At 45.3% G+C, this 26,286-nt stretch overlaps 1 protein-coding gene across 1 annotated transcript in view; it reads right to left on the bottom strand.

The window, feature by feature from the left end:
- Positions 1–2,953: 2,953 nt before the first annotated feature.
- LOC125561016 overlaps positions 2,954–26,286 on the bottom strand; it is a 31,014-nt gene continuing 7,681 nt past the window's right edge. The window contains exons 9-10 of the mRNA XM_048723771.1: positions 5,328–5,496; positions 2,954–4,263 (exon numbers count right to left, since the gene is read on the bottom strand). Coding sequence (XP_048579728.1) covers positions 4,004–4,263; positions 5,328–5,496 — 429 coding nt within the window. The 3' untranslated portion in view covers positions 2,954–4,003. The remainder of the gene's footprint in view (positions 4,264–5,327; positions 5,497–26,286) is intronic.

The following is a 26,286-nucleotide window of genomic DNA, read 5'->3' as shown; positions in this document are numbered from 1 at the left end:
TCCACATTTGTGAAATAGGTGCATGGTCTACATTTTGGTTAATAGAATATGCAATGTAACCAAACTCAGGGTTTCAGAGGGCTCAAGCTACTTTCATGATGAGTACGCATGCGCGTGCACAGGTTTTGTTGTAAGGGGATGCACAGTCGTAGGAAAGCATGGTTTCATGAGTACGCATGCGCGTGCACAGGTTTTGTTGTAGAGGGATGCACAGTCGTAAGAAAGCATGGTTTCATGATGAGTACGCATGCGCGTGCACAGGTTTTGTTGTAGAGGGATGCACAGTCGTAAGAAAGCATGGTTTCATGATGAGTACGCATGCGCGTGCACAGGTTTTGTTGTAAGGGGATGCACAGTCGTAGGAAAGCATGGTTTCATGAGTACGCATGCGCGTGCACAGGTTTTGTTGTAGAGGGATGCACAGTCGTAAGAAAGCATGGTTTCATGATGAGTACGCATGCGCGTGCACAGGTTTTGTTGTAGAGGGATGCACAGTCGTAGGAAAGCATGGTTTCATGAGTACGCATGCGCGTGCACAGGTTTTGTTGTAAGGGGATGCACAGTCGTAGGAAAGCATGGTTTCATGATGAGTACGCATGCGCGTGCACAGGTTTTGTTGTAGAGGGATGCACAGTCGTAGGAAGGAATGGTTTCATGAGTACGCATGCGCGTGCACAGGTTTTGTTGTAAGGGGATGCACAGTCGTAGGAAAGCATGGTTTCATGATGAGTACGCATGCGCGTGCACAGGTTTTGTTGTAAGGGGATGCACAGTCGTAGGAAAGCATGGTTTCATGATGAGTACGCATGCGCGTGCACAGGTTTTGTTGTAGAAGGATGCACAGTCGTAGGAAAGCATGGTTTCATGAAAGTACGCATGCGCGTGCACAGGTTTTGTTGTAAGGGGATGCACGGTCATAGGAAAGCATGGTTTCATGATGTGTTATGTACGCATGCGCGTGCACAGGAGATGCTGTAGGGGGAGTGGGCAGCCGAGGATTGATATAGGAAGAAGATAGTATTCGACGATCTTTCAATGAGAAATGATCTCCATAACATACAACAACCCCCCTCCCCTGTGTACGCGCCTGTAATTTTATCCCAGTTCACACTACTGAAGTCGAAGTTGGATAGAAGGCTTTGTCAACGGTGCTGAGGTTTCTTGATCACTAAAGTCCCATACTACCATCCCGATGCCAAAAGAAACGAACCTTTCTATCTAACGGTTTATCAACTTGTTATACTCCAAATAGGGTTTTGTCGCACCATCGGCTTTGCTTTCGGTACTTTGATTTCTTTCCATTAAAGATGTTGATGTAACATTTACTAAAACAAGGCGCTAATCTAAAAAAAATACAATTAGACCTTTCGTGCAATTTCATCCTTCGGTTTGATTAACGTTTGCTTCAAATGAGGTGTTGATTAGTTGTCGCACTAAGGGCTTTGCTCTCGGTTACTTTGTTGTTTTTTTCATTTAAGATGTCTGTCCATGTAACAGGCACGAAAATAAGGCACTAAATCTAAAATAATACAACAAGACCTTTCGTGCAGTTTTATCTTACGGTTTGATTAACGTTTGCTTCAAATGAGGTGTTGATTAGTTGTCGCACTAAGGGCTTTGCTTTCAGTTACTTTGATGTCTTTTTATTTAAGATGTCCATGTTACAGGCACCAAAATAAGGCACTTAATCTATAATAATGTAATTAGACCTTTCGTGCAGTTTCATCTTACGATTCGAACGTTTGCTTCAAATGAGGTGTTGATTAGTTGTCTCACTAAGGGCTTTGCTTTCGGTTACTTGATGTCTTAATCAAGGATGTTTCTGTAACAGGGGACAAATATAAGGCACTGAAATAAAAAAAAAATAAGATCTTTCCTACAGTTTTAAATGTTTATTTGGTGTGCCTTGTCTATTAAAAATACGATGTCTCGTCCCTTGTTGAAGACGAAAAACGCGTTTTTCCGAGAATTTTCAATATTACCAAAAAAACCATTTTAGGATTATTTTAATATTGTTTAAGATTTGTCGCTCAAATTTAACTTCTGCCACAATTTATCCTAATTAGTCGGGCTACCTGTGGTAGGCCGACTTGAGATTTACGTTTTCTCCGTTTTTTCCTCCGCCACAAAATTGAAAAATTGCGCAACAATATCCTTATATGGCAGAGCCCGAAGCCACGTGCGTCATACGCTTCCAACTTTCTAGATCCGCCATTATCTATCGAGCGTGTATTTCAGTTTGGGTGTTTTTGTTTTATCGCTACTTTCCAGCTTTCTTGGATGCATCAAATGACTGTGATATATTAGCAAAAGCTGCACAGTTGTCTTTAATTCACGATCATGGAACTAGATCTCGGTACGCAAATTTTGTTTTGTTTGGTAACCATCGCTCTCGCAGACGAAGCAGAGAACCAAGTAGGATTCCAAAGAAACAGCCTGCACGTGCTTTAGCAGATACATAAGAAGACTTGTTCGAAAAAGTATCGTGGAAAATTTACCAAAGTCATCTCGATTTCATTACGAAGAAATATTCATTCTATCACAAAAGATTTGTGAGACACGACGTCTGGTCAGCATATTTCAAAGTAAGGTACTTTCATATAAACAGAGGCAGAGTAAGAATAATAAAGTAAAATGGAAGTCGATGAAGCCCATGTGGATGTTATAACAAGTGTGGGGTTAAGGTGGGGGTTTAGAGCACTTCTGAACGAGAATCTGTCCCGAGGGGGTGGGGGAATTGACAGTTTTCTACTCTAAGACTTATCCCCACCGTGGGGGTTTGGGACACGTGAATAGTGTCACAAATATCATGTTAATTTCTGGCTTGAGACTCTTTTTCTTCTGTAGCAAGCAATTCCATGTATCAGCATGTGGCATGCTGCACGGCGACATGTGCAAAAACGAATATTTAAAAAAAAGCCAGATGAAGTTGATTTATTTTTCCATCTTTTTATGTAACTGTTATCTTCATAGTAATTGGTACAAATGTACTCGCTGAAGTGTGCTGGCTTTGAAAGATAAAAAAAGCTTATTTCAGATGACTTGTTGTCGGGTAGTTGCCTATAGTTTGCATCCAAGGAGTAGGGGCATTTAACTGCTGTTTTGTCCCGAGGGGGTGGGGGCTTTTCTCGGTTTTGTACAGGGTCAAAGTCTAACCCCCCACCCTTCCCCAGGACCATGGGGTAGGGGTTTCAATTGACTAGTGCATAATGTTTTACAAAAATTATTAGAGAAAAATACAGGTCTTTCATTTTGACTGTTGGTTCAAATACTGTGGCTATTTATTGCACTGCCGATGGAAGATTTAAAACATTTGATTCTCATTCCAGAGATTTGTTCCGTATGGCCAGTTCTCTAGGATCTTGTGTATTGTTAGAGATATCATCATTAAATGATTTTATAAACTATGTCAGAGCTCTCTATAATAATTCAAACTACATTTTTAGCTAAAGGGTGTAATCCAAATTGAAGCATCTGCCAATTATACTAATTATATTAACCAATCAATGCATGGACATGGAGTTTCCAATCATCAATCAAATGATAACAAGGGCTCAAATCTAGAGGTTAGAAAACATTTTTTGTATTGTAAGATGCTGCTGTGCTATTTCTTTTTGTTCCATTTGCTTTTCTGTTGTTACTGGAATTCACAAACCCTAGATGCATTTGTTTATCTTGGAAATTATTTATAAGGTTCTAAACACTCCATCTTTTACAGACTTCACCCCGCTAAACGCCTTCCAATCGTCTTGTTTTTAATTACACGTCACGACAGTTGGTGATTAGAGTAATAAGTCAGACATTTGCTGTCTTCACTAGTCTATGTTCGGACAACAGCCCGCCTTAATCTTGCTCGCAAGATCTTGTTTTACTAAGACTCCGAGTAATGTCAAAGAATCTGAACGATACATCCTAGTACAAAGATAAAAACGCAGTGCATTGTGAATAGTCATACAAGACCCATAATTTACATTATGTGCTCAATGTGTTAACTTGGCCGTGCTTAGAACACAAAGTCTCCGATTTTCGGTTTCATGTGGGCCTTATCTAATGCTGAAAACTTGTTTTCAATACGTGCTTGCCTCTCCGGCATTCTCAAAGATAACAACTTGTTTTTATGCTTCTTCAGAAAAGCCACCGTCTGGTTAGCATGCTTCTTGCAAAGTCGCGTTCTCACTGCCCTCATTCGCTCAAGCAGCAACTCTATTTCCTTCTTCAAGGCTTCGGAAGCTGCGCGCGTGCATTCTTGGGCTTCAACGGACTCTGCAATGAAAAAATGTGTAGCGTATATCCGCTATCATAAGAAATGCCTGTGTAATTTCTATATAATACGGTATTGCGTTTTTAGAACTCCCTTATTAAATTTAGTTAATGTTTAGTTGTGAATGCTTGTTATTCCTGACGCTGCTGTAGAAGAAGACAAGGGAAGGCATCGACGCCATCTAGGGGTAGCAATGGGTACCTCGAAATGTCGAAAGTCTCGCAAAATTTCACAAAGTCTCGGAATCTCGGCGTTTTTTACACAAATCTCGAAGTCTTGTTTTTGAAAAGTTTTAGGGGTCTCAGAGCCACGCTTTTTTAACACGGTCTCGGAGTCTCTGATTTTTAAACGCGATCTGTTTTATGTTGTTATCCTACTACGGGTTTTTCGTTGTGTAGCAAGAATGTATTTTAACTCTACATATTCTTTTGTCAACTTTTGTACCTCGAGCAAGTTATCCGAAAACAAGCTCGAAATAAAAGCTTGGGCCTAAGCATGGGTCTCGGCGCCTCGGCAAGTCTCGTATTTACCCATCGCTACCCCTTCATGTGCCTTGGACCTTTTTGTGTTCTGTTTACACCACGCATTTCAAATTAGAGTGCACGCAGGGAGAATCTTTGTGTCGTTACTAGCCTACAAGCCGGCTCTCATTCGGGTTATTCTGAAATGTTTTGGTTTTTGAATATTGGAAATTCTGTGGCGCGCGTGATCATGGGTATTACTAAACAACGATCATGGGTATAACTAAACAACGATCATAGGCGGTATAACTATAAAAAGAGATTCGCACAGCAAGGAAAACACGGTCTCATTGTCTAGGCCATCAATAAAGCCTCCGCCTGTTAATCGACCAAACTTCGTTCACTACTGTGTAAAAAATATCTTGCGTATAGTAATTTAGTGCATAGTGTTCCATTAGTGCCAAATGCGGGATAATTTCTGTCTAGTTGTCAAAGTGTTTGATTGAATTTGACCGCATATCAGTGTCTCATTAAATAACAAATCAAGCAGCTTTAAAAAAAGATTGTAGTTTAATGTGTGCTTGTGATATATTATTCACTCTAACCCTTAATGGCTTTTCGTCGGGGAATGTGCCAAACTCGTTCCCAAGTGATCCCGATAAGAAGCAGGACGAAGAGAACACCCAGGAGCGTGTACAGCGTCCAGCGGAACATTTCCGTCCCGGCATCGAACATCCCCGTCGAGTACTCCACAGAGTCAGGGAGGTTACCCGCCTACGGGAAACAGAGGTTTAACCCTTACTCATTGGCCGCCTAGAGGAAACAGAGGTTAAACCCTTACTCATTGGCCGCCTAGAGGAAACAGAGGTTTAACCCTTACTAATTGGCCGCCTAGAGGAAGCAGAGGTTTAACCCTTACTAATTGGCCGCCAAGAGGAAACAGAGGTTTAACCATTACTAATTGGACGCCAAGAGGAAACAGAGGTTTAACCCTTACAAATTGGCCGCCTAGTGGAAACAGAGGTTAAACCCTTACTAATTGGCCGCCTAGAGGGAACAGAGGTTTAACCCTTACTAATTGGCCGCCTAGAGGAAGCAGAGGTTTAACCCTTACAAATTGCCCGCCAAGAGGAAACAGAGGTTTAACCCTTACTAATTGGCCACCTAGAGGAAACAGAGGTTTAACCCTTACTAATTGGCCGCCTAGAGGAAGCAGAGGATTAACCCTTACTAATTGGCCGCCTAGAGAAAACAGAGGTTTAACCCTTACAAGTTGCCCGCCAAGAGGAAACAGAGGTTTAACCCTTACTAATATGCCGCCTAGAGGAAACAGAGGTTTAACCCTTACTAATTGGCCGCCTAGAGGAAGCAGAGGATTAACCCTTACTAATTGGCCGCCTACAGGAAACAGAGGTTTAACCCTTACAAATTGCCCGCCAAGAGGAAACAGAGGTTTAACCCTTACTAATTGGCCACCTAGAGGAAACAGAGGTTTAACCCTTACAAATTGGCCGCCAAGAGGAAACAGAGGTTTAACCCTTACGAATTGGCTGCCTAGAGGAAGCAGAGGTTTAACCCTTACTAATTGGCCGCCAAGAGGAAACAGAGGTTAACCCTTACTACTTGGCCGCCTAGAGGAAGCAGAGGATTAACCCTTACTAATTGGCAGCCAGGAGGAAACAGAGGTTTAACCCTTATACTAATTGGCCGCCTAGAGGAAACAGAGGTTTAATCCTTACTAATTGGCCGCCTAGAGGAAACAGAGGTTTAACCCTTACAAATTGCCCGCCAAGAGGAAACAGAGGTTTAACCCTTACTAATTGGCCGCCAAGAGGAAAGAGAGGTTAACCCTTACTAATTGGCCGCCAAGAGGAAACAGAGGTTAACCCTTACTAATTGGCCGCCTAGAGGAAACAGAGGTTTAATCCTTACTAATTGGCCGCCTAGAGGAAACAGAGGTTTAACACTTACAAATTGCCCGCCAAGAGGAAACAGAGGTTTAACCCTTACTAATTGGCCGCCAAGAGGAAACAGAGGTTAACCCTTACTAATTGGCCGCCAAGAGGAAACAGAGGTTAACCCTTACTAATTGGCCGCCTAGAGGAAACAGAGGTTTAACCCTTACTAATTGGCCACCTAGAGGAAACAGAGGTTTAACCCTTACTAATTGGCCGCCTAGAGGAAGCAGAGGTTTAACCCTTACTAATTGGCCGCCTAGAGGAAACATAGGTTAACCCTTACTAATTGGCCGCCTAGAGGAAAGGTTAACCCTTACTACTTGGCCGCCTAGAGGAAACAGAGGTTTAACCCTTACTAATTGGCCGCCTAGAGGAAACAGAGGTTTAACCCTTACTAATTGGCCGCCTAGAGGAAACAGAGGTGTAACCATTGTTAATTGGCCGCCTAGAGGGAGCAGAGGTTTAACCCTTACTAATTGGCCGCCTAGAGGAAACAGAGGTTTAACCCTTACTAATTGGCCGCCTAGAGGGAGCAGAGGTTTAACTCTATACTAATTGGCCGCCTAGAGGAAACAGAGGTGTAACCATTACTAATTGGCCGCCAAGAGGAAACAGAGGTTTAACCCTTACTAATTGGCCGCCTAGAGGAAACAGAGGTTTAACCCTTACTAATTGGCCGCCTAGAGGGAGCAGAGGTTTAACTCTGTACTAATTGGCCGCCTAGAGGAAACAGAGGTGTAACCATTACTAATTGGCCGCCAAGAGGAAGCAGAGGTTAACCCTTACTAATTGGCCGCCTAGAGGAAGCAGAGGTTTAACCCTTACTAATTGGCCGCCTAGAGGAAACAGAGGTTTAACCCTTACTAATTGGCCACCTAGAGGAAACAGAGGTTTAACCCTTACTAATTGGCCGCCTAGAGGAAGCAGAGGTTTAACCCTTACTAATTGGCCGCCTAGAGGAAACAGAGGTTTAACCCTTACTAATTGGCCACCTAGAGGAAACAGAGGTTTAACCCTTACTACTTGGCCGCTTAGAGGAAGCAGAGGTTTAACCCTTACTAATTGGCCGCCTAGAGGAAACAGAGGTTAACCCTTACTAATTGGCCGCCTAGAGGAAAGGTTAACCCTTACTACTTGGCCGCCTAGAGGAAACAGAGGTTTAACCCTTACTAATTGGCCGCCTAGAGGAAACAGAGGTTTAACCCTTACTAATTGGCCGCCTAGAGGAAACAGAGGTGTAACCATTACTAATTGGCCGCCTAGAGGGAGCAGAGGTTTAACTCTTACTACTTGGCCGCCAAGAGGAAACAGAGGTTTAACCTAACTAATTGGCCACCTAGAGGAAGCAGAGGTTTAACACTTACTACTTGGCCGCCTAGAGGAAGCAAGGGTTTAACCCTTACTAATTGGCCGCCTAGAGGGAGCAGAGGTTTAACCCTTACTAATTGGCCACCTAGAGGAAACAGAGGTTTAACCCTTACTAATTGGCCGCCTAGAGGAAACATAGGTTAACCCTTACTAATTGGCCGCCTAGAGGAAAGGTTAACCCTTACTACTTGGCCGCCTAGAGGAAACAGAGGTTAAACCCTTACTAATTGGCCGCCTAGAGGAAACAGAGGTTTAACCCTTACTAATTGGCCGCCTAGAGGAAACAGAGGTGTAACCATTGTTAATTAGCCGCCTAAAGGGAGCAGAGGTTTAACCCTTACTAATTGGCCGCCTAGAGGAAACAGAGGTTTAACCCTTACTAATTGGCTGCCTAGAGGGAGCAGAGGTTTAACTCTATACTAATTGGCCGCCTAGAGGAAACAGAGGTGTAACCATTACTAATTGGCCGCCAAGAGGGAACAGAGGTTTAACCCTTACTAATTGGCCGCCTAGAGGAAACAGAGGTTTAACCCTTACTAATTGGCCGCCTAGAGGGAGCAGAGGTTTAACTCTGTACTAATTGGCCGCCTAGAGGAAACAGAGGTGTAACCATTACTAATTGACCGCCAAGAGGAAGCAGAGGTTAACCCTTACTAATTGGCCGCCTAGAGGAAGCAGAGGTTTAACCCTTACTAATTGGCCGCCTAGAGGAAACAGAGGTTTAACCCTTACTAATTGGCCACCTAGAGGAAACAGAGGTTTAACCCTTACTAATTGGCCGCCTAGAGGAAGCAGAGGTTTAACCCTTACTAATTGGCCGCCTAGAGGAAACAGAGGTTTAACCCTTACTAATTGGCCACCTAGAGGAAACAGAGGTTTAACCCTTACTACTTGGCCGCCTAGAGGAAGCAGAGGTTTAACCCTTACTAATTGGCCGCCTAGAGGAAACAGAGGTTAACCCTTACTAATTGGCCGCCTAGAGGAAAGGTTAACCCTTACTACTTGGCCGCCTAGAGGAAACAGAGGTTTAACCCTTACTAATTGGCCGCCAAGAGGAAACAGAGGTTTAACCCTTACTAATTGGCCGCCTAGAGGAAACAGAGGTGTAACCATTACTAATTGGCCGCCTAGAGGAAACAGAGGTTTAACCCTTACTAATTGGCCACCTAGAGGAAACAGAGGTTTAACCCTTACTAATTGGCCACCTAGAGGAAACAGAGGTTTAACCTAACTAATTGGCCACCTAGAGGAAGCAGAGGTTTAACCCTTACTAATTGGCCGCCTAGAGGAAGCAGAGGTTTAACCCTTACTAATTGGCCACCTAGAGGGAGCAGAGGTTTAACTCTTACTACTTGGCCGCCAAAAGGAAACAGAGGTTTAACCTAACTAATTGGCCACCTAGAGGAAGCAGAGGTTTAACACTTACTACTTGGCCGCCTAGAGGAAGCAGAGGTTTAACCCTTACTAATTGGCCGCCTAGAGGGAGCAGAGGTTTAACCCTTACTAATTGGCCACCTAGAGGAAACAGAGGTTTAACCCTTACTAATTGGCCACCTAGAGGAAACAGAGGTTTAACCCTTACTAATTGGCCACCTAGAGGAAACAGAGGTTTAACCCTTACTAATTGGCCGCCTAGAGGAAACAGAAGTTTAACCCTTACTAATTGGCCGCCTAGAGGAAACAGAGGTTTAACCCTTACTAATTGGCCGCCTAGAAAAAGCAGAGGTTTAACCCTTACTAATTGGCCGCCTAGAGGAAACAGAGGTTTAACCCTTACTAATTGGCCGCTTAGAGGAAACAGAGGTTGAACCCTTATACTAATTGGCCGCCTAGACGAAACAGAGGTTTAACCCTTACTAATTGGCCGCCTAGAGTGAGCAGAGGTTTAACCCTTACTAATTGGCCGCCAAGAGGAAGCAGAGGTTTAACCCAACTAATTGGCCGCCTAAAAGAAACAGAGGTTTAACCCTTATACTAATTGGCCGCCTAGAGGAAACAGAGGTGTAACCCTTACTAATTGGCCGCCAAGAGGAAACAGAGGTTTAACCCTTACTAGTTGGCCGCCTAGAAGAAACAGAGGTTTAACCCTTACTAATTGGCCGCCTAGAGGAAGCAGAGGTTTAACCCTTACTAATTGGCCGCCTAGAGGAAACAGAGGTTTAACCCTTACAAATTGCCCGCCAAGAGGAAACAGAGGTTTAACCCTAACTAATTGGCCACCTAGAGGAAACAGAGGTTTAACCCTTACAAATTGGCCGCCAAGAGGAAACAGAGGTTTAACCCTTACGAATTGGCCGCCTAGAGGAAGCAGAGGTTTAACCCTTACTAATTGGCCGCCAAGAGGAAACAGAGGTTAACCCTTACTACTTGGCCGCCTAGAGGAAGCAGAGGTTTAACCCTTACTAATTGGCCGCCTAGAGGAAACAGAGGTTTAACCCTTACTAATTGGCCACCTAGAGGGAGCAGAGGTTAAACCCTTACTAATTGGCCGCCTAGAGGAAGCAGAGGTTTAACCCTTACTAATTGGCCGCCTAGAGGAAACAGAGGTTTAACTCTTACTAATTGGCCACCTAGAGGAAACAGAGGTTTAACCTTTACTAATTGGCCACCTAGAGGAAACAGAGGTTTAACCCTTACTAATTGACCGCCTAGATGAAGCAGAGGTTTAACCCTTACTAATTGGCCGCCAAGAGGAAACAGAGGTTTAACCCTTATACTAATTGGCCGCCTAGAGGAAACAGAAGTTTAACCCTTACTAATTGGCCGCCTAGAGGAAACAGAGGTTTAACCCTTACTAATTGGCCGCCTAGAGGGAGCAGAGGTTTAACCCTTACTAATTGGCCGCCTAGAGGAAACAGAGGTTTAACCCTTACTAATTGGCCGCCTAGAGGAAACAGAGGTTTAACCCTTATACTAATTGGCCGCCTAGAGGAAACAGAGGTTTAACCCTTACTAATTGGCCGCCTAGAGGGAGCAGAGGTTTAACCCTTACTAATTGGCCGCCAAGAGGAAGCAGAGGTTTAACCCAACTAATTGGCCGCCTAGAAGAAACAGAGGTTTAACCCTTATACTAATTGGCCGCCTAGAGGAAACAGAGGTGTAACCCTTACTAATTGGCCGCCAAGAGGAAACAGAGGTTTAACCCTTACTAGTTGGCCGCCTAGAGGAAACAGAGGTTTAACCCTTACTAATTGGCCGCCTAGAGGAAACAGAGGTTTAACCCTTACTAATTGGCCGCCTAGAAAAAGCAGAAGTTTAACCCTTACTAGTTGGCCGCCTAGAAGAAACAGAGGTTTAACACTTACTAATTGGCCGCCTAGAGGAAGCACAGGTTTAACCCTTACTAATTGGCCGCCTAGAGGAAACAGAGGTTTAACCCTTACAAATTGCCCGCCAAGAGGAAACAGAGGTTTAACCCTTACTAATTGGCCACCTAAAGGAAACAGAGGTTTAACCCTTACAAATTGGCCGCCAAGAGGAAACAGAGGTTTAACCCTTACGAATTGGCCGCCTAGAGGAAGCAGAGGTTTAACCCTTACTAATTGGCCGCCAAGAGGAAACAGAGGTTAACCCTTACTACTTGGCCGCCTAGAGGAAGCAGAGGTTTAACCCTTACTAATTGGCCGCCTAGAGGAAACAGAGGTTAACCCTTACTAATTGGCCGCCTAGAGGAAAGGTTAACCCTTACTACTTGGCCGCCTAGAGGAAACAGAGGTTTAACCCTTACTAATTGGCCGCCTAGAGGAAACAGAGGTTTAACCCTTACTAATTGGCCGCCTAGAAGAAACAGAGGTGTAACCATTACTAATTGGCCGCCTAGAGGGAGCAGAGGTTTAACTCTTACTACTTGGCCGCCAAGAGGAAACAGAGGTTTAACCTAACTAATTGGCCACCTAGGGGAAGCAGAGGTTTAACACTTACTACTTGGCCGCCTAGAGGAAGCAGAGGTTTAACCCTTACTAATTGGCCGCCTAGAGGGAGCAGAGGTTTAACCCTTACTAATTGGCCACCTAGAGGAAACAGGGGTTTAACCCTTACTAATTGGCCACCTAGAGGAAACAGAGGTTTAACCCTTACTAATTGGCCACCTAGAGGAAACAGAGGTTTAACCCTTACTAATTGGCCACCTAGAGGGAGCAGAGGTTTAACCCTTATACTAATTGGCCGCCTAGAGAGGAAGCAGAGGTTTAACCCTTACTAATTGGCCGCCTAGAGGAAACAGAGGTTTAACTCTTACTAATTGGCCACCTAGAGGAAACAAAGGTTTAACATTTACTAATTGGCCACCTAGAGGAAACAGAGGTTTAACCCTTACTAATTGGCCACCTAGAGGAAACAGAGGTTTAACCCTTACTAATTGGCCACCTAGAGGGAGCAGAGGTTTAACCCTTATACTAATTGGCCGCCTAGAGGAAGCAGAGGTTTAACCCTTACTAATTGGCCGCCAAGAGGAAACAGAGGTTTAACCCTTATACTAATTGGCCGCCTAGAGGAAACAGAAGTTTAACCCTTACTAATTGGCCGCCTAGAGGAAACAGAGGTTTAACCCTTACTAATTGGCCGCCTAGAGGGAGCAGAGGTTTAACCCTTACTAATTGGCCGCCTAGAGGAAACAGAGGTTTAACCCTTACTAATTGGCCGCCTAGAGGAAACAGAGGTTTAACCCTTATACTAATTGGCCGCCTAGAGGAAACAGAGGTTTAACCCTTACTAATTGGCCGCCTAGAGGAAGCAGAGGTTTAACCCTTACTAATTGGCCGCCAAGAGGAAGCAGAGGTTGAACCCAACTAATTGGCCGCCTAGAAGAAACAGAGGTTTAACCCTTATACTAATTGGCCGCCTAGAGGAAACAGAGGTGTAACCCTTACTAATTGGCCGCCAAGAGGAAACAGAGGTTTAACCCTTACTAGTTGGCCGCCTAGAGGAAACAGAGGTTTAACCCTTACTAATTGGCCGCCTAGAGGAAACAGAGGTTTAACCCTTACTAATTGGCCGCCTAGAAAAAGCAGAAGTTTAACCCTTACTAGTTGGCCGCCTAGAAGAAACAGAGGTTTAACCCTTACTAATTGGCCGCCAAGAGGAAACAGAGGTTTAACCCTTATACTAATTGGCCGCCTAGAGGAAACAGAGGTTTAACCCTTACAAATTGCCCGCCAAGAGGAAACAGAGGTTTAACCCTTACTAATTGGCCGCCTAGAGGGAGCAGAGGTTTAACCCTTACTAATTGGCCGCCTAGAGGAAACAGAGGTTTAACCCTTACGAATTGGCCGCCTAGAGGAAGCAGAGGTTTAACCCTTACTAATTGGCCGCCAAGAGGAAACAGAGGTTAACCCTTACTACTTGGCCGCCTAGAGGAAGCAGAGGTTTAACCCTTACTAATTGGCCGCCTAGAGGAAACAGAGGTTTAACCCTTACTAATTGGCCACCTAGAGGGAGCAGAGGTTTAACCCTTACTAATTGGCCGCCTAGAGGAAGCAGAGGTTTAACCCTTACTAATTGACCGCCTAGAGGAAGCAGAGGTTTAACCCTTACTAATTGGCCGCCAAGAGGAAACAGAGGTTTAACCCTTATACTAATTGGCCGCCTAGAGGAAACAGAAGTTTAACCCTTACTAATTGGCCGCCTAGAGGAAACAGAGGTTTAACCCTTACTAATTGGCCGCCTAGAGGGAGCAGAGGTTTAACCCTTACTAATTGGCCGCCTAGAGGAAACAGAGGTTTAACCCTTACTAATTGGCCGCCTAGAGGAAACAGAGGTTTAACCCTTATACTAATTAGCCGCCTAGAGGAAACAGAGGTTTAACCCTTACTAATTGGCCGCCTAGAGGGAGCAGAGGTTTAACCCTTACTAATTGGCCGCCAAGAGGAAGCAGAGGTTTAACCCAACTAATTGGCCGCCTAGAAGAAACAGAGGTTTAACCCTTATACTAATTGGCCGCCTAGAGGAAACAGAGGTGTAACCCTTACTAATTGGCCGCCAAGAGTAAACAGAGGTTTAACCCTTACTAGTTGGCTGCCTAGAGGAAACAGAGGTTTAACCCTTACTAATTGGCCGCCTAGAGGAAACAGAGGTTTAACCCTTACTAATTGGCCGCCTAGAAAAAGCAGAAGTTTAACCCTTACTAGTTGGCCGCCCAGAAGAAACAGAGGTTAAACCCTTACTAATTGGCCGCCTAGAGGAAGCAGAGGTTTAACCCTTACTAATTGGCCGCCTAGAGGAAACAGAGGTTTAACCCTTACAAATTGCCCGCCAAGAGGAAACAGAGGTTTAACCCTTACTAATTTGCCACCTAGAGGAAACAGAGGTTTAACCCTTACAAATTGGCCGCCAAGAGGAAACAGAGGTTTAACCCTTACGAATTGGCCGCCTAGAGGAAGCAGAGGTTTAACCCTTACTAATTGGCCGCCAAGAGGAAACAGAGGTTAACCCTTACTACTTGGCCGCCTAGAGGAAGCAGAGGTTTAACCCTTACTAATTGGCCGCCTAGAGGAAACAGAGGTTAACCCTTACTAATTGGCCGCCTAGAGGAAAGGTTAACCCTGACTACTTGGCCGCCTAGAGGAAACAGAGGTTTAACCCTTACGAATTGGCCGCCTAGAGGAAGCAGAGGTTTAACCCTTACTAATTGGCCGCCTAGAGGAAACAGAGGTTTAACCCTTACTAATTGGCCGCCTAGAGGAAACAGAGGTTTAACCCTTACTAATTGGCCGCCTAGAGGAAGCAGAGGTTTAACCCTTACTAATTGTCCGCCTAGAGGAAGCAGAGGTTTAACCCTTACTAATTGGCCACCTAGAGGAAACACAGGTTTTACCCTTATACTAATTGGCCGCCTAGAGGAAACAGAGGTTTAACCCTTACTAATTGGCCGCCTAGAGGGAGCAGAGGTTTAACCCTTACTAATTGGCCGCCTAGAGGAAACAGAGGTTTAACCCTTACTAATTGGCCGCCTAGAGGAAGCAGAGGTTTAACCCTTACTAATTGGCCGCCAAGAGGAAACAGAGGTTTTACCCTTATACTAATTGGCCGCCTAAAGGAAACAGAGGTTTAACCCTTACTAATTGGCCGCCTAGAGGAAGCAGAGGTTTAACCCTTACTAATTGGCCGCCAAGAGGAAACAGAGGTTTTACCCTTATACTAATTGGCCGCCTAGAGGAAACAGAGGTTTAACCCTTACGAATTGGCTGCCTAGAAGAAACAGAGGTTTAACCCTTACTAATTGGCCGCCAAGAGGAAACAGAGGTTAACCCTTACTACTTGGCCGCCTAGAGGAAGCAGAGGATTAACCCTTACTAATTGGCAGCCAGGAGGAAACAGAGGTTTAACCCTTATACTAATTGGCCGCCTAGAGGAAACAGAGGTTTAATCCTTACTAATTGGCCGCCTAGAGGAAACAGAGGTTTAACCCTTACAAATTGCCCGCCAAGAGGAAACAGAGGTTTAACCCTTACTAATTGGCCGCCAAGAGGAAAGAGAGGTTAACCCTTACTAATTGGCCGCCAAGAGGAAACAGAGGTTAACCCTTACTAATTGGCCGCCTAGAGGAAACAGAGGTTTAATCCTTACTAATTGGCCGCCTAGAGGAAACAGAGGTTTAACCCTTACAAATTGCCCGCCAAGAGGAAACAGAGGTTTAACCCTTACTAATTGGCCGCCAAGAGGAAACAGAGGTTTAACCCTTACTAATTGGCCGCCAAGAGGAAACAGAGGTTAACCCTTACTAATTGGCCGCCTAGAGGAAACAGAGGTTTAACCCTTACTAATTGGCCACCTAGAGGAAATAGAGGTTTAACCCTTACTACTTGGCCGCCTAGAGGAAGCAGAGGTTTAACCCTTACTAATTGGCCGCCTAGAGGAAACATAGATTAACCCTTACTAATTGGCCGCCTAGAGGAAAGGTTAACCCTTACTACTTGGCCGCCTAGAGGAAACAGAGGTTTAACCCTTACTAATTGGCCGCCTAGAGCAAACAGAGGTTTAACCCTTACTAATTGGCCGCCTAGAGGAAACAGAGGTGTAACCATTGTTAATTTGCCGCCTAGAGGGAGCAGAGGTTTAACCCTTACTAATTGGCCGCCTAGAGGAAGCAGAGGTTTAACCCTTACTAATTGGCCGCCTAGAGGAAACAGAGGTTTAACCCTTACAAATTGCCCGCCAAGAGGAATCAGAGGTTTAACCCTTACTAATTGGCCACCTAGAGGAAACAGAGGTTTAACCCTTACAAATTGGCCGCCAAGAGGAAACAGAGGTTTAACCCTTACGAATTGGCCGCCTAGAGGAAGCAGAGGTTTAACCCTTACTAATTGGCCGCCAAGAGGAAACAGAGGTTAACCCTTACTACTTGGCCGCCTAGAGGAAGCAGAGGTTTAACCCTTACTAATTGGCCGCCTAGAGGAAACAGAGGTTTAACCCTTACTAATTGGCCACCTAGAGGGAGCAGAGGTTTAACCCTTACTAATTGGCCGCCTAGAGGAAGCAGAGGTTTAACTCTTACTAATTGGCCGCCTAGAGGAAACAGAGGTTTAACCCTTACTAATTGGCCACCTAGAGGAAACAGAGGTTTAAACTTTACTTATTGGCCACCTAGAGGAAACAGAGGTTTAACCCTTACTAATTGACCGCCTAGAGGAAGCAGAGGTTTAACCCTTACTAATTGGCCGCCAAGAGGAAACAGAGGTTTAACCCTTATACTAATTGGCCGCCTAGAGGAAACAGAAGTTTAACCCTTACTAATTGGCCGCCTAGAGGAAACAGAGGTTTAACCCTTACTAATTGGCCGCCTAGAGGGAGCAGAGGTTTAACCCTTACTAATTGGCCGCCTAGAGGAAACAGAGGTTTAACCCTTACTAATTGGCCGCCTAGAGGAAACAGAGGTTTAACCCTTATACTAATTGGCCGCCTAGAGGAAACAGAGGTTTAACCCTTACTAATTGGCCGCCTAGAGGAAGCAGAGGTTTAACCCTTACTAATTGGCCGCCAAGAGGAAACAGAGGTTTTACCCTTATACTAATTGGCCGCCTAGAGGAAACAGAGGTTTAACCCTTACGAATTGGCTGCCTAGAGGAAGCAGAGGTTTAACCCTTACTAATTGGCCGCCAAGAGGAAACAGAGGTTAACCCTTACTACTTGGCCGCCTAGAGGAAGCAGAGGATTAACCCTTACTAATTGGCAGCCAGGAGGAAACAGAGGTTTAACCCTTATACTAATTGGCCGCCTAGAGGAAACAGAGGTTTAATCCTTACTAATTGGCCGCCTAGAGGAAACAGAGGTTTAACCCTTACAAATTGCCCGCCAAGAGGAAACAGAGGTTTAACCCTTACTAATTGGCCGCCAAGAGGAAAGAGAGGTTAACCCTTACTAATTGGCCGCCAAGAGGAAACAGAGGTTAACCCTTACTAATTGGCCGCCTAGAGGAAACAGAGGTTTAATACTTACTAATTGGCCGCCTAGAGGAAACAGAGGTTTAACCCTTATACTAATTGGCCGCCTAGAGGAAACAGAGGTGTAACCATTGTTAATTTGCCGCCTAGAGGGAGCAGAGGTTTAACCCTTACTGATTGGCCGCCTAGAGGAAGCAGAGGTTTAACCCTTACTAATTGGCCGCCTAGAGGAAACAGAGGTTTAACCCTTACAAATTGCCCGCCAAGAGGAAACAGAGGTTTAACCCTTACTAATTGGCCACCTAGAGGAAACAGAGGTTTAACCCTTACAAATTGGCCGCCAAGAGGAAACAGAGGTTTAACCCTTACGAATTGGCCGCCAAGAGGAAACAGAGGTTAACCCTTACTACTTGGCCGCCTAGAGGAAGCAGAGGTTTAACCCTTACTAATTGGCCGCCTAGAGGAAACAGAGGTTTAACCCTTACTAATTGGCCACCTAGAGGGAGCAGAGGTTTAACCCTTACTAATTGGCCGCCTAGAGGAAGCAGAGGTTTAACCCTTACTAATTGGCCGCCTAGAGGAAACAGAGGTTTAACCCTTACTAATTGGCCACCTAGAGGAAACAGAGGTTTAAACTTTACTTATTGGCCACCTAGAGGAAACAGAGGTTTAACCCTTACTAATTGACCGCCTAGAGGAAGCAGAGGTTTAACCCTTACTAATTGGCCGCCAAGAGGAAACAGAGGTTTAACCCTTATACTAATTGGCCGCCTAGAGGAAACAGAAGTTTAACCCTTACTAATTGGCCGCCTAGAGGAAACAGAGGTTAAACCCTTACTAATTGGCCGCCTAGAGGGAGCAGAGGTTTAACCCTTACTAATTGGCCGCCTAGAGGAAACAGAGGTTTAACCCTTACTAATTGGCCGCCTAGAGGAAACAGAGGTTTAACCCTTATACTAATTGGCCGCCTAGAGGAAACAGAGGTTTAACCCTTACTAATTGGCCGCCTAGAGGGAGCAGAGGTTTAACCCTTACTAATTGGCCGCCAAGAGGAAGCAGAGGTTTAACCCAACTAATTGGCCGCCTAGAAGAAACAGAGGTTTAACCCTTATACTAATTGGCCGCCTAGAGGAAACAGAGGTGTAACCCTTACTAATTGGCCGCCAAGAGTAAACAGAGGTTTAACCCTTACTAGTTGGCCGCCTAGAGGAAACAGAGGTTTAACCCTTACTAATTGGCCGCCTAGAGGAAACAGAGGTTTAACCCTTACTAATTGGCCGCCTAGAAAAAGCAGAAGTTTAACCCTTACTAGTTGGCCGCCCAGAAGAAACAGAGGTTTAACCCTTACTAATTGGCCGCCTAGAGGAAGCAGAGGTTTAACCCTTACTAATTGGCCGCCTAGAGGAAACAGAGGTTTAACCCTTACAAATTGCCCGCCAAGAGGAAACAGAGGTTTAACCCTTACTAATTGGCCACCTAGAGGAAACAGAGGTTTAACCGTTACAAATTGGCCGCCAAGAGGAAACAGAGGTTTAACCCTTACGAATTGGCCGCCTAGAGGAAGCAGAGGTTTAACCCTTACTAATTGGCCGCCAAGAGGAAACAGAGGTTAACCCTTACTACTTGGCCGCCTAGAGGAAGCAGAGGTTTAACCCTTACTAATTGGCCGCCTAGAGGAAACAGAGGTTAACCCTTACTAATTGGCCGCCTAGAGGAAAGGTTAACCCTTACTACTTGGCCGCCTAGAGGAAACAGAGGTTTAACCCTTACGAATTGGCCGCCTAGAGGAAGCAGAGGTTTAACCCTTACTAATTGGCCGCCTAGAGGAAACAGAAGTTTAACCCTTACTAATTGGCCGCCTAGAGGAAACAGAGGTTTAACCCTTACTAATTGGCCGCCTAGAGGAAACAGAGGTTTAACCCTTACTAATTGGCCGCCTAGAGGGAGCAGAGGTTTAACCCTTACTAATTGGCCGCCTAGAGGAAACAGAGGTTTAACCCTTACTAATTGGCCGCCTAGAGGAAGCAGAGGTTTAACCCTTACTAATTGGCCGCCAAGAGGAAACAGAGGTTTTACCCTTATACTAATTGGCCGCCTAGAGGAAACAGAGGTTTAACCCTTACTAATTGGCCGCCTAGAGGAAGCAGAGGTTTAACCCTTACTAATTGGCCGCCAAGAGGAAACAGAGGTTTTACCCTTATACTAATTGGCCGCCTAGAGGAAACAGAGGTTTAACCCTTACGAATTGGCTGCCTAGAGGAAGCAGAGGTTTAACCCTTACTAATTGGCCGCCAAGAGGAAACAGAGGTTAACCCTTACTACTTGGCCGCCTAGAGTAAGCAGAGGATTAACCTTTACTAATTGGCAGCCAGGAGGAAACAGAGGTTTAACCCTTATACTAATTGGCCGCCTAGAGGAAACAGAGGTTTAATCCTTACTAATTGGCCGCCTAGAGGAAACAGAGGTTTAACCCTTACAAATTGCCCGCCAAGAGGAAACAGAGGTTTAACCCTTACTAATTGGCCGCCAAGAGGAAAGAGAGGTTAACCCTTACTAATTGGCCGCCAAGAGGAAACAGAGGTTAACCCTTACTAATTGGCCGCCTAGAGGAAACAGAGGTTTAATCCTTACTAATTGGCCGCCTAGAGGAAACAGAGGTTTAACCCTTACAAATTGCCCGCCAAGAGGAAACAGAGGTTTAACCCTTACTAATTGGCCGCCAAGAGGAAACAGAGGTTTAACCCTTACTAATTGGCCGCCAAGAGGAAACAGAGGTTAACCCTTACTAATTGGCCGCCTAGAGGAAACAGAGGTTTAACCCTTACTAATTGGCCACCTAGAGGAAACAGAGGTTTAACCCTTACTACTTGGCCGCCTAGAGGAAGCAGAGGTTTAACCCTTTACTAATTGGCCGCCTAGAGGAAACATAGGTTAACCCTTACTAATTGGCCGCCTAGAGGAAAGGTTAACCCTTACTACTTGGCCGCCTAGAGGAAACAGAGGTTTAACCCTTACTAATTGGCCGCCTAGAGGAAACAGAGGTGTAACCATTGTTAATTGGCCGCCTAGAGGGAGCAGAGGTTTAACCCTTACTAATTGGCCGCCTAGAGGAAACAGAGGTTTAACCCTTACTAATTGGCCGCCTAGAGGGAGCAGAGGTTTAACTCTATACTAATTGGCCGCCTAGAGGAAACAGAGGTGTAACCATTACTAATTGGCCGCCAAGAGGAAACAGAGGTTTAACCCTTACTAATTGGCCGCCTAGAGGGAGCAGAGGTTTAACTCTGTACTAATTGGCCGCCTAGAGGAAACAGAGGTGTAACCATTACTAATTGGCCGCCAAGAGGAAGCAGAGGTTAACCCTTACTAATTGGCCGCCTAGAGGAAGCAGAGGTTTAACCCTTACTAATTGGCCGCCTAGAGGAAACAGAGGTTTAACCCTTACTAATTGGCCACCTAGAAGAAACAGAGGTTTAACCCTTACTAATTGGCCGCCTAGAGGAAGCAGAGGTTTAACCCTTACTAATTGGCCGCCTAGAGGAAACAGAGGTTTAACCCTTACTAATTGGCCACCTAGAGGAAACAGAGGTTTAACCCTTACTACTTGGCCGCCTAGAGGAAGCAGAGGTTTAACCCTTACTAATTGGCCGCCTAGAGGAAACAGAGGTTAACCCTTACTAATTGGCCGCCTAGAGGAAAGGTTAACCCTTACTACTTGGCCGCCTAGAGGAAACAGAGGTTTAACCCTTACTAATTGGCCGCCTAGAGGAAACAGAGGTTTAACCCTTACTAATTGGCCGCCTAGAGGAAACAGAGGTGTAACCATTACTAATTGGCCGCCTAGAGGGAGCAGAGGTTTAACTCTTACTACTTGGCCGCCAAGAGGAAACAGAGGTTTAACCTTTACTAATTGGCCACCTAGAGGAAACAGAGGTTTAACCCTTACTAATTGGCCGCCTAGAGGAAACATAGGTTAACCCTTACTAATTGGCCGCCTAGAGGAAAGGTTAACCCTTACTACTTGGCCGCCTAGAGGAAACAGAGGTTTAACCCTTACTAATTGGCCGCCTAGAGGAAACAGAGGTTTAACCCTTACTAATTGGCCGCCTAGAGGAAACAGAGGTGTAACCATTGTTAATTGGCCGCCTAGAGGGAGCAGAGGTTTAACCCTTACTAATTGGCCGCCTAGAGGAAACAGAGGTTTAACCCTTACTAATTGGCTGCCTAGAGGGAGCAGAGGTTTAACTCTATACTAATTGGCCGCCTAGAGGAAACAGAGGTGTAACCATTACTAATTGGCCGCCAAGAGGGAACAGAGGTTTAACCCTTACTAATTGGCCGCCTAGAGGAAACAGAGGTTTAACCCTTACTAATTGGCCGCCTAGAGGGAGCAGAGGTTTAACCCTGTACTAATTGGCCGCCTAGAGGAAACAGAGGTGTAACCATTACTAATTGACCGCCAAGAGGAAGCAGAGGTTAACCCTTACTAATTGGCCGCCTTGAGGAAGCAGAGGTTTCACCCTTACTAATTGGCCGCCTAGAGGAAACAGAGGTTTAACCCTTACTAATTGGCCATCTAGAGGAAACAGAGGTTTAACCCTTACTAATTGGCCGCCTAGAGGAAGCAGAGGTTTAACCCTTACTAATTGGCCGCCTAGAGGAAACAGAGGTTAACCCTTACTAATTGGCCGCATAGAGGAAACAGAGGTTTAACATTTACTAATTGGCCACCTAGAGGAAACAGAGGTTTAACCCTTACTAATTGGCCGCCTAGAGGAAACAGAGGTTTAACCCTTACTAATTGGCCACCTAGAGGAAACAGAGGTTTAACCCTTACTACTTGGCCGCCTAGAGGAAGCAGAGGTTTAACCCTTACTAATTGGCCGCCTAGAGGAAACAGAGGTTAACCCTTACTAATTGGCCGCATAGAGGAAACAGAGGTTTAACATTTACTAATTGGCCACCTAGAGGAAACAGAGGTTTAACCCTTACAAATTGGTCGCCTAGAGGAAGCAGAGGTTTAACCCTTACTAATTGGCCACCTAAAGGAAACAGAGGTTTAACCCTTACTAATTTGCCACCTAGAGGAAACAGAGGTTTAACCTAACTAATTGGCCACCTAGAGGAAGCAGAGGTTTAACCCTTACTAATTGGCCGCCTAGAGGAAGCAGAGGTTTAACCCTTACTAATTGGCCACCTAGAGGGAGCAGAGGTTTAACTCTTACTACTTGGCCGCCAAAAGGAAACAGAGGTTTAACCTAACTAATTGGCCACCTAGAGGAAGCAGAGGTTTAACCCTTACTAATTGGCCGCCTAGAGGAAACAGAGGTTTAACCCTTACTAATTGGCCACCTAGAGGAAACAGAGGTTTAACCCTTACTAATTGGCCACCTAGAGGAAGCAGAGGTTTAACCCTTACTAATTGGCCACCTAGAGGAAGCAGAGGTTTAACCCTTACTAATTGGCCGCCAAGAGGAAACAGAGGTTTTACCCTTATACTAATTGGCCGCCTAAAGGAAACAGAGGTTTAACCCTTACTAATTGGCCGCCTAGAGGAAGCAGAGGTTTAACCCTTACTAATTGGCCGCCAAGAGGAAACAGAGGTTTTACCCTTATACTAATTGGCCGCCTAGAGGAAACAGAGGTTTAACCCTTACGAATTGGCTGCCTAGAGGAAGCAGAGGTTTAACCCTTACTAATTGGCCGCCAAGAGGAAACAGAGGTTAACCCTTACTACTTGGCCGCCTAGAGGAAGCAGAGGATTAACCCTTACTAATTGGCAGCCAGGAGGAAACAGAGGTTTAACCCTTATACTAATTGGCCGCCTAGAGGAAACAGAGGTTTAATCCTTACTAATTGGCCGCCTAGAGGAAACAGAGGTTTAACCCTTACAAATTGCCCGCCAAGAGGAAACAGAGGTTTAACCCTTACTAATTGGCCGCCAAGAGGAAAGAGAGGTTAACCCTTACTAATTGGCCGCCAAGAGGAAACAGAGGTTAACCCTTACTAATTGGCCGCCTAGAGGAAACAGAGGTTTAATCCTTACTAATTGGCCGCCTAGAGGAAACAGAGGTTTAACCCTTACAAATTGCCCGCCAAGAGGAAACAGAGGTTTAACCCTTACTAATTGGCCGCCAAGAGGAAACAGAGGTTTAACCCTTACTAATTGGCCGCCAAGAGGAAACAGAGGTTAACCCTTACTAATTGGCCGCCTAGAGGAAACAGAGGTTTAACCCTTACTAATTGGCCACCTAGAGGAAACAGAGGTTTAACCCTTACTACTTGGCCGCCTAGAGGAAGCAGAGGTTTAACCCTTACTAATTGGCCGCCTAGAGGAAACATAGATTAACCCTTACTAATTGGCCGCCTAGAGGAAAGGTTAACCCTTACTACTTGGCCGCCTAGAGGAAACAGAGGTTTAACCCTTACTAATTGGCCGCCTAGAGGAAACAGAGGTTTAACCCTTACTAATTGGCCGCCTAGAGGAAACAGAGGTGTAACCATTGTTAATTTGCCGCCTAGAGGGAGCAGAGGTTTAACCCTTACTAATTGGCCGCCTAGAGGAAGCAGAGGTTTAACCCTTACTAATTGGCCGCCTAGAGGAAACAGAGGTTTAACCCTTACAAATTGCCCGCCAAGAGGAAACAGAGGTTTAACCCTTACTAATTGGCCACCTAGAGGAAACAGAGGTTTAACCCTTACAAATTGGCCGCCAAGAGGAAACAGAGGTTTAACCCTTACGAATTGGCCGCCTAGAGGAAGCAGAGGTTTAACCCTTACTAATTGGCCGCCAAGAGGAAACAGAGGTTAACCCTTACTACTTGGCCGCCTAGAGGAAGCAGAGGTTTAACCCTTACTAATTGGCCGCCTAGAGGAAACAGAGGTTTAACCCTTACTAATTGGCCACCTAGAGGGAGCAGAGGTTTAACCCTTACTAATTGGCCGCCTAGAGGAAGCAGAGGTTTAACTCTTACTAATTGGCCGCCTAGAGGAAACAGAGGTTTAACCCTTACTAATTGGCCACCTAGAGGAAACAGAGGTTTAAACCTTACTTATTGGCCACCTAGAGGAAACAGAGGTTTAACCCCTACTAATTGACCGCCTAGAGGAAGCAGAGGTTTAACCCTTACTAATTGGCTGCCAAGAGGAAACAGAGGTTTAACCCTTATACTAATTGGCCGCCTAGAGGAAACAGAAGTTTAACCCTTACTAATTGGCCGCCTAGAGGAAACAGAGGTTTAACCCTTACTAATTGGCTGCCTAGAGGGAGCAGAGGTTTAACCCTTACTAATTGGCCGCCTAGAGGAAACAGAGGTTTAACCCTTACTAATTGGCCGCCTAGAGGAAACAGAGGTTTAACCCTTATACTAATTGGCCGCCTAGAGGAAACAGAGGTTTAACCCTTACTAATTGGCCGCCTAGAGGAAGCAGAGGTTTAACCCTTACTAATTGGCCGCCAAGAGGAAACAGAGGTTTTACCCTTATACTAATTGGCCGCCTAGAGGAAACAGAGGTTTAACCCTTACGAATTGGCTGCCTAGAGGAAGCAGAGGTTTAACCCTTACTAATTGGCCGCCAAGAGGAAACAGAGGTTAACCCTTACTACTTGGCCGCCTAGAGGAAGCAGAGGATTAACCCTTACTAATTGGCAGCCAGGAGGAAACAGAGGTTTAACCCTTATACTAATTGGCCGCCTAGAGGAAACAGAGGTTTAATCCTTACTAATTGGCCGCCTAGAGGAAACAGAGGTTTAACCCTTACAAATTGCCCGCCAAGAGGAAACAGAGGTTTAACCCTTACTAATTGGCCGCCAAGAGGAAAGAGAGGTTAACCCTTACTAATTGGCCGCCAAGAGGAAACAGAGGTTAACCCTTACTAATTGGCCGCCTAGAGGAAACAGAGGTTTAATACTTACTAATTGGCCGCCTAGAGGAAACAGAGGTTTAACCCTTATACTAATTGGCCGCCTAGAGGAAACAGAGGTGTAACCATTGTTAATTTGCCGCCTAGAGGGAGCAGAGGTTTAACCCTTACTGATTGGCCGCCTAGAGGAAGCAGAGGTTTAACCCTTACTAATTGGCCGCCTAGAGGAAACAGAGGTTTAACCCTTACAAATTGCCCGCCAAGAGGAAACAGAGGTTTAACCCTTACTAATTGGCCACCTAGAGGAAACAGAGGTTTAACCCTTACAAATTGGCCGCCAAGAGGAAACAGAGGTTTAACCCTTACGAATTGGCCGCCAAGAGGAAACAGAGGTTAACCCTTACTACTTGGCCGCCTAGAGGAAGCAGAGGTTTAACCCTTACTAATTGGCCGCCTAGAGGAAACAGAGGTTTAACCCTTACTAATTGGCCACCTAGAGGGAGCAGAGGTTTAACCCTTACTAATTGGCCGCCTAGAGGAAGCAGAGGTTTAACCCTTACTAATTGGCCGCCTAGAGGAAACAGAGGTTTAACCCTTACTAATTGGCCACCTAGAGGAAACAGAGGTTTAAACTTTACTTATTGGCCACCTAGAGGAAACAGAGGTTTAACCCTTACTAATTGACCGCCTAGAGGAAGCAGAGGTTTAACCCTTACTAATTGGCCGCCAAGAGGAAACAGAGGTTTAACCCTTATACTAATTGGCCGCCTAGAGGAAACAGAAGTTTAACCCTTACTAATTGGCCGCCTAGAGGAAACAGAGGTTAAACCCTTACTAATTGGCCGCCTAGAGGGAGCAGAGGTTTAACCCTTACTAATTGGCCGCCTAGAGGAAACAGAGGGTTAACCCTTACTAATTGGCCGCCTAGAGGAAACAGAGGTTTAACCCTTATACTAATTGGCCGCCTAGAGGAAACAGAGGTTTAACCCTTACTAATT

This window comes from Nematostella vectensis, chromosome 2 (assembly GCF_932526225.1).
Source record: "Nematostella vectensis chromosome 2, jaNemVect1.1, whole genome shotgun sequence".
In the NCBI taxonomy this organism is placed as follows: domain Eukaryota; kingdom Metazoa; phylum Cnidaria; class Anthozoa; order Actiniaria; family Edwardsiidae; genus Nematostella; species Nematostella vectensis.
This window is presented reverse-complemented; position numbering and strand designations above follow the sequence as displayed.